General features: G+C 42.2%; 1 protein-coding gene across 10 annotated transcripts in view; it reads left to right on the top strand.

The window, feature by feature from the left end:
• C2H10orf67 (chromosome 2 C10orf67 homolog) overlaps positions 1-13,563 on the top strand; it is a 154,525-nt gene that overhangs the window by 107,910 nt on the left and 33,052 nt on the right. For all 10 annotated transcript variants that reach the window (XR_012157581.1, XR_012157577.1, XR_012157579.1 and 7 more), the window contains 2 exons: positions 1,214-1,301; positions 8,561-8,644. Coding sequence is in view for 5 of the 10 variants with exons in the window: in XM_073334241.1 (XP_073190342.1) it covers positions 1,214-1,301; positions 8,561-8,644 (172 nt within the window). In the remaining 5 variants the exon portion in view is untranslated. The remainder of the gene's footprint in view (positions 1-1,213; positions 1,302-8,560; positions 8,645-13,563) is intronic.

Here is a 13,563-nt window from a genome sequence, read left to right as displayed (position 1 = left end):
GCTCCTCCCCTTCTCCCCCAGTGCCTCCACCCACCAGCAGCCTCACTGATCAGCTCCTCCCCCACCCTCCCAGCATCTCCCACCCACCGCAGATTAGCTATTCAGTCATGTGCAGGAGGTGCTTTGCGGGCGGGGGGAGGGAGAGGGCGGGGCGTGCTCAAGGGATGGGGCAAAGGGGGCGGGAAGAGGTGGGGTGGGGAAGAGACAGAGGGGGCACTGCCCTTAAATAGCCTTGGGAGAGGCTACGAGATAAAATTACAATAGATTTATAAATGGCTGATATTTTAAAGCTGTGGATATGTTCTGTTCCTCACGGATTTTTCAACTCCACAGGGTATGGTATTGTATCAATACATTTAGTGTATATATCTAGCAATACGCACAACTGATTGCTGAATATTTATTGACTTTTTGCTCTCATTCTCTTCTGCGTGCTTGCTTTATTGTTAAGCCTGAGGCTTGTAAAAGGAACACTCATGAGAATTCTTTTTTGATGGTCAGTAAAAAGATGTATTTGTCATAGCATGTGAGAGGGGTTAGCAGAATGTCACATCCCATTATTTCAGTTCTCTCTGCAAGTACAGCAAACATCATAAGTCATATAGTCATTTAAGTAAGATATGTCTTCATATTCCTTCTGTTGTATTAAAAAGAAGTACCATATTTTAAAAATAGAAGATGCACAAAAGTTTTTCTTTACATTTTTCCATTTTTAACTCTATCTTTTCTTTTCTCTCTCTGTTTTCATTTTTTTTAAAGTATTTTCTGTACTCTGTGTTGGCTCTGATCATCTTATGGGAGGGCAGGATGTTTAGGGCTTGTCTCCATAGCAAGCTATTGCACAGCATGTTCATACACTGTAGATGCACACAGTGGATTGCCACACACTAATTCTCTATGGAGACAAGCCCTTAATCATAGCTTTTATTTTGCTTGCTTGTTTTTTGTTGTATATGTTAAGGTCCTCAAGTCTTGCCAAAGAGAGCTACCATATTCACAAATGTTCTTATTTGCATAATTAAAATACCTTAACATATAGTATCATAGGATCCTTCACAGCGTCATGTGTAATCTAAAGGGAAATGGAAAGTTTCTAATGCAAGATATATAGAGATATATTTTAACGAATTCATCAATCCTAATTATCCGCAATGACATCCTACACTATAACATATATATGTTTACATTTTGAATTTAACACCCTTTTTTTCAGCCTGCATGCCATTAAGGATGAGATGTTTCTTAGACATGCTTTGTACCGTCAGGCAGCATCATTTAACCAGGCATCCCTCAATCAAACGGTATGTAAAAACAACTATGCGATTGTTTTTTAATGTTTTGTTTTTATTGGAAGCTATTTGGACCTTCTAACACTGCAAAAGCCTAGTAATAGACTTAGATTATGAAGCCAAGCAAATCCAAAAGCAAGAATTAGAAAGATACAAAAGTGATTCACTACAGAGAGAGTATGAGGGAGATTCCCACACCTGAGCCATTTTTTTAAGTGACAAATCTGAGGAATTGTCCCAAATTGAGGTGTTAGTAGAGGGGGTTTTGGAACAAATAAATAAATTTTTACACAGTAGTGAGTGACCAGGACCTAATGGTATTCACCCAAGAGTTTTGAAGAAACTCAAATATGAAATTGCAGAACTTCCAACTGTGGTATGTAACATATCAGTGCCAGATGACTGGAAGACAGCTAATGTAACACTGATGATGGGTTGTTGGGGTTTTTTTTGGTTTTTTGGGGTTGGTTTTGGGGGGGGGGGTTTGGTTTTTTAAAGGCTCCAGGCGTGATCCTGGCACCTACAGGCCAGTAAGCCTATCTTCCATATCAGGAAAATTCGTTGAAATTATAATAAAGAACAGAGTTATGAGACAAATTGATTAACATGATTTGTTTGGGAAGAGTCTTTTGTAAATGGAAATCATGTCTCACCAATCTATCAGATATCTTGAGGGGGTCAACAAATGTGGACAAGGGTGATCCAGTCAATATAGTATACTTGGACTTTCAAAAAGCCTTTGACAAGTTCCCTCACTAAAGGCTCTTAAGCAAACTAAGCAGTCTTAGGATAAGAGGGAAGGTCCTCTCATGGATCAATAACTGCTGAAAAGACAGGAAACAAAGGGTAGGAATGAATGGTCAGTTTTCAGAATGGAGAGAAGTAAATAGAAAAGTCCTTCAGGGATCTGTACTAGGACCAGTGCTGTTCAAGATATTCATAAATGATCTGGAAAAAGGGGTAAAGAGTGAAGTGGCAAAGTTTGCAGATGATACAAAATTACTCAAGATAGTTAAGTCCAAAGCAGACTGCGAAGAGTTACGAAGGGATTTCACAAAACTGGGTAACTGGGCAACAAAATGACAAATGAAATTCAATGTTGATAAATGCAAAGTAATTCATATTGCAAAAAAGAATCTGAACTATTCATACAAAATGATGGGGTCTAAATTAGCTGTTACCACTCAAAATAGAGATCTTGAAGTCATCATAAATAATCTCTGAAAACATCTGCTCAGAGTGTAGTGGCAATCAAAAAAACTAACAAAATGTTAGGAACCATTAGGAAAGGAATAGATAAGCCAGAAAATATCCTAATGCCACTATATAAATCCATGGTATGCCCATGCCTTGAATACTGCATGCAGTTCTGGTTGCCCCATCTCAAAAACAATATCTTAGAACAGGAAACAAAAACAGAATGGCAACAATAATGATTAGGGGTAAGGAACAGTATCCATATGAGGAAAGATTAAAAAGACTGGGACTATTATCTTAAAAAAGAGATGAGTAAGGGGAATATGATAGAGGGCTATAAAATCATGAATGGTGTGAGAAAGTGAATAAGAGCGTTATTTACGCCTCCACATAACAAATGAACTACTGGTCAGCCAATGAAATTAATAGGCAGCAGGTCTAAAACAAGCATAAGGAAGTACTTCTTCACACAACGCACAACCAGTGGAACTCATTGCCAGGTGATGTTGTGAAGGCCAAAAGTGTATCTGAGTACAAAACAGAATTAGATAAGTTCATGGATAATAGGTCCATCACTGACCATTAGCCAAGATGGTCAGGAATGCAGTCCTATGCTCTGGGTGTCCCTAAATGTCTGACTGCCAGAAGGTGGGACTGGACAACGGGATGGATCACTTGATAATTGCCCTGTCCTGGTCATTCCCTCTGAAGCATCTGGTACTATCCACTGTTGGAAGACAGGATACTGGGGTAGATGGACCATTGGTCTGACCCAACATGGTCATTCTTATGTTCTAATGATTGAAGCAGATTTTCAAATACGGTTTTATTGCATGCACACAGTTCTGTGTACCTAATTTGTATGTGCATGTTGTGGATGAAAATGAGATCACCTTTGCTGGGGTGCAGGGTATGCCAAATCACCACAATGGCTTATGTACCACAAGCAATATCATTATGAAATACTCAAGAGTTGATCTGGAGACTGAAAGCAAGATCACAGCTTGTTTATTATACCCCACCATTGGGGAGTAAGGGTCTGTAAGATTGTTATTCCCATGTGTGGGCTATTCCCATTGTGGGTCACATTGTGATTCCAAAGGGCCACTAATTGCTCTCCCATACATGTAGGTGGGGAGTCGGTGGGTAGCAGTGGGGAATTAGACAAGTTTTGTCTCTTGCTCTCCCTCCTCCCCCAAAACATTAGCCAACCCAGCTGAGCTGAGCTGGCTCAAAGAGGAAATAATAATCTGCATCAGGGAAAGACCTGGCACAAATTGCTTCCTCTCTGGAATGAGGGATTGAATTGTGACTCTGAGTCACAATTTATTCCCTAATCTGCTCCTGAGGCAATGCAACTATGTGCTGTCCCTTACTTGGGACAGACTGTGTTGTTACAATGTAGCCCTAAGGAATATGACACACACATGCACACTATTCAAAGAAGGACCTAAGAGAAAGTGCTTGGCAAAATAGAAATGGAAGGTTTATTGTTTAAAATTCACTTATTGCTTGGCAACTGAACGTATACAAAGGGAAAAACATTTATTTCCTTCACAAAAAGTTGTGTGTATGCTCTGTCCAATTTGTGCTGCTCTGGCAATGTAAAGGAGATGAGTCTGATGACCTGGTCATTCAGCTTGGTCAGATCTGTAATCAGCCATAGCTCTCATCTCCAGTGGACTTTCCCAATAGAACTAGAAGTCTTAACACTCAGACAACAGTACTTGGCACTATAAGTTTGAAAATCCTTCAGTTGGTGAATAAATTCAAAGAATACATCAAGGAATGCCTCTGTTGGAGCCAGACTCATTTTAACTACAGCTGTCCATCCTAATGGATGGGGAAGTACTTCTATAGTCACTATCAACTCAAAGGAAATGGATAAAGTCAGAAAATGTCTGTATATTTCCCTACATTATAGTTCAAACATAAAGATAGTAAAATCAACCCTGCTGAGGTCAGTCAGGCAATGATATAGCTGTTACATATCATAGAATCATAGAATATCAGGGTTGGAAGGGACCCCAGAAGGTCATCTAGTCCAACCCCCAACAGTCCATATCTGTACATGCAAGGGAGAATTTCCATTAGTGGAACTACTCGCACACTTAAATCTAAACACGTACTTAAGTGCTTTACAGAATAGGGATGGAATTATTCACATTCTTAATTGCTTTGCTGAATCAGAACCTTAATGCATACATGCATTGTCCTGGACATGCAGGGAGAAAGACAAGATGCAAGGGATGTGGATAATTAGGCCACAACTGTAATTATTTAATTCATATGGGAACTATCTGGCAATAGGTCATACAGTGAAGTCATCATTCTTTCCTTAATGATTTCCACCTGTTTGAAGTCTGCCATCAGCCCCACCACCCCACCCCACCCCTCCACACCTGATTCTCACCCCATTGCTGGGACCGCACTGACCTTAACTCATATGAGGGCTAAGGTGCTGTGTAAAGGGGGTTGTCTCCTTGTTATATCAGACGTTGGAAGCTCCTACCCCATTCCCCAGCTTCTTCAGGAGATGCCTTTTCCTAAGTCCACTTCCAATTCTGTTTTATCAGGGAACCAAACCCCCTATAGAGCTGTTAGGATATAGATATACAGGCCTGTCTGTAAAGGCCTATACGCTAAGAATTTAGGTGTATTCTTATCACCTGGCTAGTTAGAGGTATAAAAGAAAGAATCAAAATCACTGTCTGCCAGTGTAAGGTCCTTCTCTTACTGTGACAGTCTGAGGCCCTGTTCTTAGGCTAAGGCCTTTGGCTAAGCAGCAGAGGCAGCCATAAGCTGGGAAGTGACCGGTCACATCCTCACATTCCAAACTAGTCACATTGAAATAAGGTGCTATTGGGCTGTTAAGAATACAATCCTGTCCTGATAATGCCTATCGCCTCCAAAGAAAGGGAAGTGCCTTGAAGATGTAAAAGGAAACTTAGTTTGATAACATCCTGTCTGGCAAGAACTCACTTATCAATTTCTGTGTTTGTTCTATCACTGTAGTCCCCATTTCCCCATTGTTTGTCTGTATAATCTCTGTCTGGTTCTGTGATTGTTTCTGTCTGCTGTATAATTAATTTTGCTGGGTGTAAACTAATTAAGGTGGTGGGATATAATTGGTTAAATAATCATGTTAGGATTGGTTAGTTAAATTTTAGGAAAATGATTGGTTAAGATATAGCTAAGCAGAACCCAAGTTTTACTAGATAAGTCTGCAGTCAATCAGGAAGTGGGTGGGTGTGTGGGTGGGGGAAATGGGAACAGGGAATGAGGGTGGGGAAATTGGAATCATGTTTTGCTAAAGGGGGAAATGGGAACAGGGACACAGGTGTAAGGCTCTGTGGGGTCAGAGCTGGGAAGGGGGACACTAAGGAAGGAAACTGGAATCATGCTTGCTGGAAGTTCACCCCAATAAACATTGAATTGTTTGCACCTTTGGACTTCAGGTATTGTTGCTCTCTGTTCATGCGAGAAGGACCAGGGAAGTAAGTGGGTGAAGGAATAAGCCCCCTAACAAGAGCGAGTACCTGCATTGGCCACCAGAACTTGCCACCAATTAGGCTGGCTATCTCCTCCCCACCCCTAGCCACTTTCCATGATAGTTATAAAATGCTTTGCAGAGTGGGGATGGAATTAGAAGATTAAGTGCTTTGCTGAATAAGAACCTTAATGCGAACATGCAGAGTAGATGAGTTACAGTTGCTGTGAAAACTAGGGCTGTCAAGCGATTAAAAAAATTAATCTCAATTAATCACACTGTTAAACAATAATAGAATATCATCTATTTAAATATTTTTTTGATTTTTTTTCTACATTTTCAAATATATTGATTTCAGTTACAACACAGAATACAAAATGTTCATTAGATTTATTTTTAATACAAATATTTGCACTGTAAAAAACAAAATAAATCATATTTTTCAATTCCCCCATTACAAGTACTGTAGTGCAATCTCTTTATCATGAAAGTTGAATTTACAAATGTAGAATTATATACCAAAAAACTTCATTCAAAAATAAAACAGTGTAAAACTTTAAAGCCTACACATCCACTCAGTCCTACTTCATGTTCAGCCAATTACAAACAAATCTGTTTACATTTTCAGGAGATAATGTTGCCTGCTTCTTGTTTATGTCAACTGAAAGTGAGAACAAGCATTCGCATGGCACCAGTATTGCAAGATATTTATGTGCCAGATGTGCTAAAGATTCTTATGTCCCTTCATCCTTCAACCACCATTCCAGAGGATGTGTCCATGATGATGATGGGTTCCACTCGATAACGATCCAAAACAGTGCTGACCAATGCATGTTCATTTTCATCATCTGAGTCAGATGCCACCAGCAGAAGATTAATTTTCTTTTTTGGTGGCTCAGGTAATGTAGTTTCCACATCGGAGTGTTGCTCTTTTAAGACATCTGAAAGCAAGCTCCATTCCTTGTCCCTCTCAGATTTTGGAAGGCACTTCAAATTCTTATACTTTGGGTAGAGTGCTGGTTCTATCTTTAGAAATCTCATATTGGTACCTTCTTTGCATTTTGTCAAACCTGAAGTGAAAGTGTTCTTAAAATGAACAACATGTCCTGGATCATCATCTGAGACTGCTATAACGTGAAATATATGGCAGAATGTGGGTAAAACAGAACAGGAGACATACAATCCTCCCCCCAAGGAGTTCAGTCACAAATTTAATTAATGCATTATTTTTTTAATGAGCATCATCAGCATGGAAGTATGTCCTCTGGAATGGTGGCTGAAGAATGAAGGGTCATACAAATGTTTAGCATATCTGGCACGTAAATACCTTGCAATGCTGGGTACAAAAATCCCAAGTGAACATCTGTTCTCACTTTCAGGTGACATTGTAAATAAAAAGCAGGCAGTAATTTCTCCCATAAATGTAAACAAACTTGTTTGTCTTGGCAGTTGGCTGAACAAGAAGTAGGACTGAGTGGACATGTAGGCAGACATGCCAAACTCATGGGGGGGGGAACCCACAGAAAATGGGCTTGTTTTTGGCTTAATTGGCTTGTGAGTTGCTTTTTGGCTTGTGGCTTGTAGCTTGTTGCTGCTTTTTTTTTTAATTTTTTTTTTTGGATCGGTTCCTGGGAAGCAGGGGCAAGTGTGGGAGAGAGTCGGGGTGCACAGCGGGCCCACCACAGTCCCAGACTGCATGCCAGGGGGATCTAGTCTCATAGAGTGTTGGGGTTCTTAGGGATTGGCTTGTTTTGGCCTTCTTTTAAAATGGGATTAGCTTGATTTCTGGCTTATTGTGAAAGTCAGGGTGCTTATTTAACACACAAAAGTTGGCAGCTGTGCTCGTAGGCTCTAAAGTTTTACATTTTGTTTTTGAGTGCAGTTACGTAACAACAAAATAATCTACATTTGTAAATTGCACTTTCACGACAAAGAGATTGCACTACAATACTTACATGAGGTGAATTGAAAAATACTATTTCTTTTGTCGTTTTTACAGTGCAAATATTTGTAATAAATATAATATAAAATGAGCACTGTATACTTTGTATTCTGTGTTGTAATTGAAGTCAATATATTTTAAAATGTAGAAAAACATCCAAAAATATTTAATAAATTTCAACTGAGATTCTATTTTTAACAGTGTGATTAATCATGATGAATTTTTTTAATCGCAATTAATTTTTTTAGTTAATCGCATGAGCTAACTGTGATTAATCAACAGCCCTAGTGCAAACCAAATGTTCAACTTCTTGACATTGATGCAATTAAAAATTAAATTATAATAGTTTGCACATATATTGTGTTTTTGTACTGATACATATTGTTTATTGCATAAGGTCACATACAAAGTCCAGCTGTGAACATATTCGATTCTACATGTAAAAGAGCTGTTTTTTTACTTTAGCAATATTTGAACTGGCTTTTGTGTGTCATTACTGTATGCAACCTCCCCATTTAGTCAGATGAACAAAACATTGCATGCTATTTCAGTATTTTATTATTGAAGCTTCGTTGTTTGTGAGCATACATGGTCTTAAGTTATGTTTTCTTGAAATATGCTTAACATGTTTTTGTTTTACAGCTTGCTGTTCCTCTCTATATTGAAACTGGTGCAAGCCAAATAAATGAACGAAGGGGTGCTTTATATTTACCTTTTTCACCATTGGTATGTAACTTCTTTTTTCATTAAATGTAACTGTTTAAAAAATTTTTGTGAATACTACAAGTGTATAGTAGAATTTTCTGACAATTTAGAAAAGTAAAATTTTTACATAGCAAGGAGTCAGCAAAAAATCTGTGATTTTCACAATGAAAAAAATTCTAGTGATTCTTTTGACCACTTATATCTGACAATTGTTTATTGCATATATCAGAAAATTCACTATACATGTGTACATTTTAACATGTAGTTGTGAATGTTGTAATTTACATCAACTTTTACTTTTTCAGAACTTAGACAAACGGTCTATATTGAATAATAATTTATGATAGAAGATCTATAGAATATCTAAGGCCAACACTAAATTGAATAACATTTAACAATAAAATTTGTATGTCCTTTTTTAAAATTAGAAAATTGAATAACAAATAATTTACTGTTAAGGTTGCTATGCGTAATTCAAGAAAAGACATAATAAGGTTACAAAAACAGTTCTAGTCTTCCATCTTAACATTCAGTTAATACAGACCAAAAATTTTAAAAGAATGATTCTCAATGGCAGGCATCTAAACAACCTTAGCTCTACCCTTTTAACAAGACATTAGCAACAGCAACAAACTCTTAATGAACCTTATCCCTTTATCATGTAGCTCTCTCAGAACTGTATATGAAAATTTAAATAACAGTGTATAGGTACTGTATCTCAAATAGCAAATAGGTATTAAATGACTTACTAGGTATTCAATGACTTAGTATATAGGTATGTCAAATAGCAGTCTTTTCTTACTGAGAAAAATAGTTCACTATACCCCTAATTAGACAACTGTAATTAGAGAGTAAGGTACTGAATAGACGAAACATAATCCTTAAACCAGATAATAAAACTTTCCCTATTACCTTTAAAAAAAACCTGTTCATGTGATAGTAAGCCACCACACTTGTTACTATAGAAGAATATACACAAAATTCTCAATTTTTTATTTATAATGTGTGACAGAGCTCCTTCTCTGCCTCAGTGGGTTCTGCGCTTCCACTTAGCGGTGGGCCAGGGTATTCCTCTCTACCTCAGAATTTTCCCACACCCCTAAGCTTGTTGTCCATGCCTTGCCTGAGCAGGGTTCCTCCCTGACAGGGGAGGCAGAGGGGAGCCTCTTAGTCTCTGGTAGCCCCTCCGGGCATGGTGGCAACAAACCAGGCACCTAGTTCAGTCTCTTCCCTCAGACCTCCACGGCCCAGAAGGGCTGTTCACCCTATTGGGTAGGGTTTCCCTTGCCCTTCGCCTCTGTACCTGTGGAGTTTTCCCCCCTGGTGTTTGTCAGCATCTGCACCACCCAGTTCTCTAGTAGCAAGCTTTCCTCCCACAACTCCTATCACACACCCCTATCTGGCTGGAGGGGAGGCTTTTAACAGGTTCTGGCAGGCCCTTGATTGGCCCCAGGTGTCCTAATTAACCTAGAGCAACCTCTGTTCAGTTACCAAGGGAAAAGGGATCTGCTTAGCCAGGGGCTAATATACCTGCCTTCCAGCGCTCTCCTGTAGCCATCTGGCCTGACCCTGTCACATATCCCTCCCCCCTGCTCAGCACCATGGGGTTGGGCAACTTGGGTCGCTAGACAGTATACCCAGGACAAGCCATCCGCAGCGCCATGGCGGCTTCCGGCTGTGTGTTGGAGGGACAAGAACCATCTTCTTTTTGTTCTGTTGCATCCACTGGAGGGGGGCATGGTCGGTCATGAGGACAAATCGCCGGCCTAGCAGGTAATATTGTAGAGTTTCCATGGCCCACTTAATGGTGAGGCACTCCATCTCTACTGCTGCATATTTCTGTTCCCTCAGAAGGAGTTTTCTGCTAAGGTAAAGGATTGGGTGTTTGTCTTCTCTGACCATCTGTGACAGGACAGCCCACAACCCCACTTTGTATGCATCTATCTGTAAAATGAATTCTTTACTAAAGTCTGGGGCTATGAGTACAGAGTTGCTGCACTGGGCTGTCCGCAGGTCTGTAAATGCCCCCTCTGCCACATCGGTCCATCTCACCATGTCAGGTCCCCGGGCCTTGTCAGGTCCTTCAGGGAACTTGCCTTCGTGGCGAAGTGGGGGATAAATCACCGGTAGTACCCCACTACTACGTCAGGAACGCTCAGATTTGTTTTTTCTGGTTTGGCTGGGGCCAATTTTGGATTGCTTCCAGCTTATTTAGTTGGGGCTTTACCACGCCTCTCCCTACAATGTATCCTAGGTAGTTAGCCTCCACTAGCCCTATGGCACAATGGGCAGGATTGGCTGTGAGGCCAGCACGCCTTAGGGTATTCAGCACCGCTTCTACCTTTTCCAGGTGGGTCTCCTAGTCTGAGGCATAGATAATCACGTAGTCCAGGTAATTCTTGGCCCGCGCCACTTCCCGCAGCCCCCATTGGCCTGGAACGGCGAACCGCAGCCAGTGGGAGCTGCAATCGGCCGAACCTGTGGACGCTACAGGCCACGTGCCAAAGGTTGCTGATCCCTGGGCTAGAGGAATCTGCCAATACCCCTTTGTCAAATCCAGGGTGGTCAGGAACCTGACGTTGCCCAATCGGTCAACTAACACGTCTATGCAGGGTATAAGGTATGCATCAAACTGGGATACCTCTTTCAGCTGGCAAAAGTCATTGCAGAACCTTGTGGTGCCGTCGAGTTTGGGCACCAGCATGATCAGGCTGGACCACTGACTGTGAGATTCCTCGATGACTCCTAATTCCAACATTCTCTTCACTTTGGCCTTGACATCCTCCCTTTTGGCCACTAGGACCCGTATCGTCACCTTTTCCCCGGGGTTTGTGAGGATGTGGTGATATGCCTTGGTCATCCAGCCTGGTCTCATTGAGAACGCATCCTGGTTCCAGTTGACCATCTTGGATGCCTCGGTCTTTTGATCTGGCGTCAACTCTGGGGATATCCTCACCTGCTCGGGGTGGCTGCTTTCCTGGGGCCAGGTGTCTTGGGTGACTACACATGTCTCTCAGGCATGCCAAGACTTCAGGAGGTTGACATGGTAGACCTACTCTTGTTTTAGGCATCCCAGCTGTCACACCTTGTAGTTCACCTCTCCCACAGGTCTGACCACTTGGTAGGGCCCTTGCCACTGGGCCAAAAGCTTACTGTCTGCCGTGGGTACCAATACCTTCACTCAGTCTCCAGGTTGGAACCGTCAAACCTTTGCTTGGAGGTTGTAGTGGTCTCATTGGGCCTCCTGTGCTTTCTCCAAGTGCTCCCATATGATGGGGGTGACTCAGGCTATCCGGTCTCTCATTTGTAGCACATGCTCAGTTATGTTTCTTGCCGCGTTGGGTTCTTCCTCCCAGATCTCCCTGGCTACGTCTAATACGCCACAGGGGTGGCGTCCGTATAATAGCTCGAAGGGGGAAAACCCAGTGGAAGCCTGAGGAACCTCCTGGATGGCAAACATGAGATAAGGCAATAGTGTGTCCCAATCTTTTTCATCCTGACTTACCACCTTCCTTATCATGTCCTTGAGGGTCATGTTGAACCTTACCACGAGACCATCAGTGTGCAGGTAGTAGACATGGAGTAGAGCACATAGGTCCTTCATCAATTTTGACATGAAAGGGGTCCCTTGGTCGGCCAGTATCTCCTTTGGTACCCCTACAAGGGCAAAGATCTTCACTAGCTCCTTTGCTATCGACTTGGAGGCCGTGTTCCATGGGGAATGGCTTTCGGGTACTGGGTGGCATAATCCAGGATGACAAGCACATGCTGGTGGCCTCAGGTCGTCTTCTTCAGGGGGCCCACCAAGTCCATGGCTTTCCGCTCAAACAGGACCTCTATGATTGGCAGAGGCACTAAAGGTGCCCTCAAGTGGACTGTGTTGCTGACACTCAGGGCAAGAAGCGCAATACCACTGGACTTCTTTGTGTATTCCTGTCCAGAAGAACCTTCGTAGGAATCGTGTCAGGGTCTTCTCTGCCCCTAGGTGCCCTCCAAAAAGGTGACTTTGGGCAAGGATTAACACCACCCTCAGATGGTTTCATGGCACCAGGAGCTGATGTACTTCCTGCCCCTGCATCTGTATGACTCAGTACAGGAGATCCTTCTTGATCATGAAGTAGGGTCCTGGTCCCCGGGCCTTTTTGTCTATGGATATCCCATCTATCTCAGCCACCTCCTTCCTGATGATATCGTATCTTAGGTCTTCTGCCTAGTCAAGCCCAAAATTCTCTCTATCAGAACTAACCTGCCTGAGCTCCAGGGGGCCTGGCTCTGCCCCCTCTGCCATCTTGGTGGCGTCATGGTTGGGACCAGCCTCGGATCCCTTTCCCGCTGGAGCGGACTCCATATCCGCTGCCCATGTCTGCATGCCTATGAGTGCGGCCTTCTGGCCCTGGATCAGAATCCAGGTTCCCAATGCCTTAGCTGCCCTCCCTTCCTTCCTGTTTGGAATTCCTGACCCTCCTGGGAATGGGGAACAGATCCTGAGATATGTCAGAGAAAATCAGGGGGTGGCATTCTGCTGTGGATGACTCATTAACTTCAGGATGCTCTCCTTCCTCCAACCCCTCTGGTGGGAGCAAGCTTCCAAACCCTGGGAAATCTCTCCGTGAGTACAGAATATGGGAGTTTAAGGTATGGGAACCCCGGTAATGTTCCCCTGGATCTCAATCTTTACCGGGATGGTGGGGTAATAACTAACCGCCCCATGGATACATGTTACCCCTGTACATTTGGCCTGCATCAGCTGACTGCATTTCACTAGCTTCCCTGAGATGAGGAGGTTAGCGCTCCCGGAGTCCACAAGCGCCATGGTCTCTACCCCATTCTGTTTCATCGGCCTTGTATATTTATGTGGCATTACCGCAGTCCCCACAAAGATTGCGGTAATGCCACATAAATATACAAGGCCGATGTGTGGATTAGCTGGTCTTCCCAGT

Source organism: Lepidochelys kempii, chromosome 2 (genome assembly GCF_965140265.1).
Source record: "Lepidochelys kempii isolate rLepKem1 chromosome 2, rLepKem1.hap2, whole genome shotgun sequence".
NCBI classification, from domain to species: Eukaryota; Metazoa; Chordata; order Testudines; family Cheloniidae; genus Lepidochelys; species Lepidochelys kempii.
The sequence above is the reverse complement of the archived record's forward strand: the minus strand, read 5'-3'. Positions and strand labels throughout refer to the sequence as shown.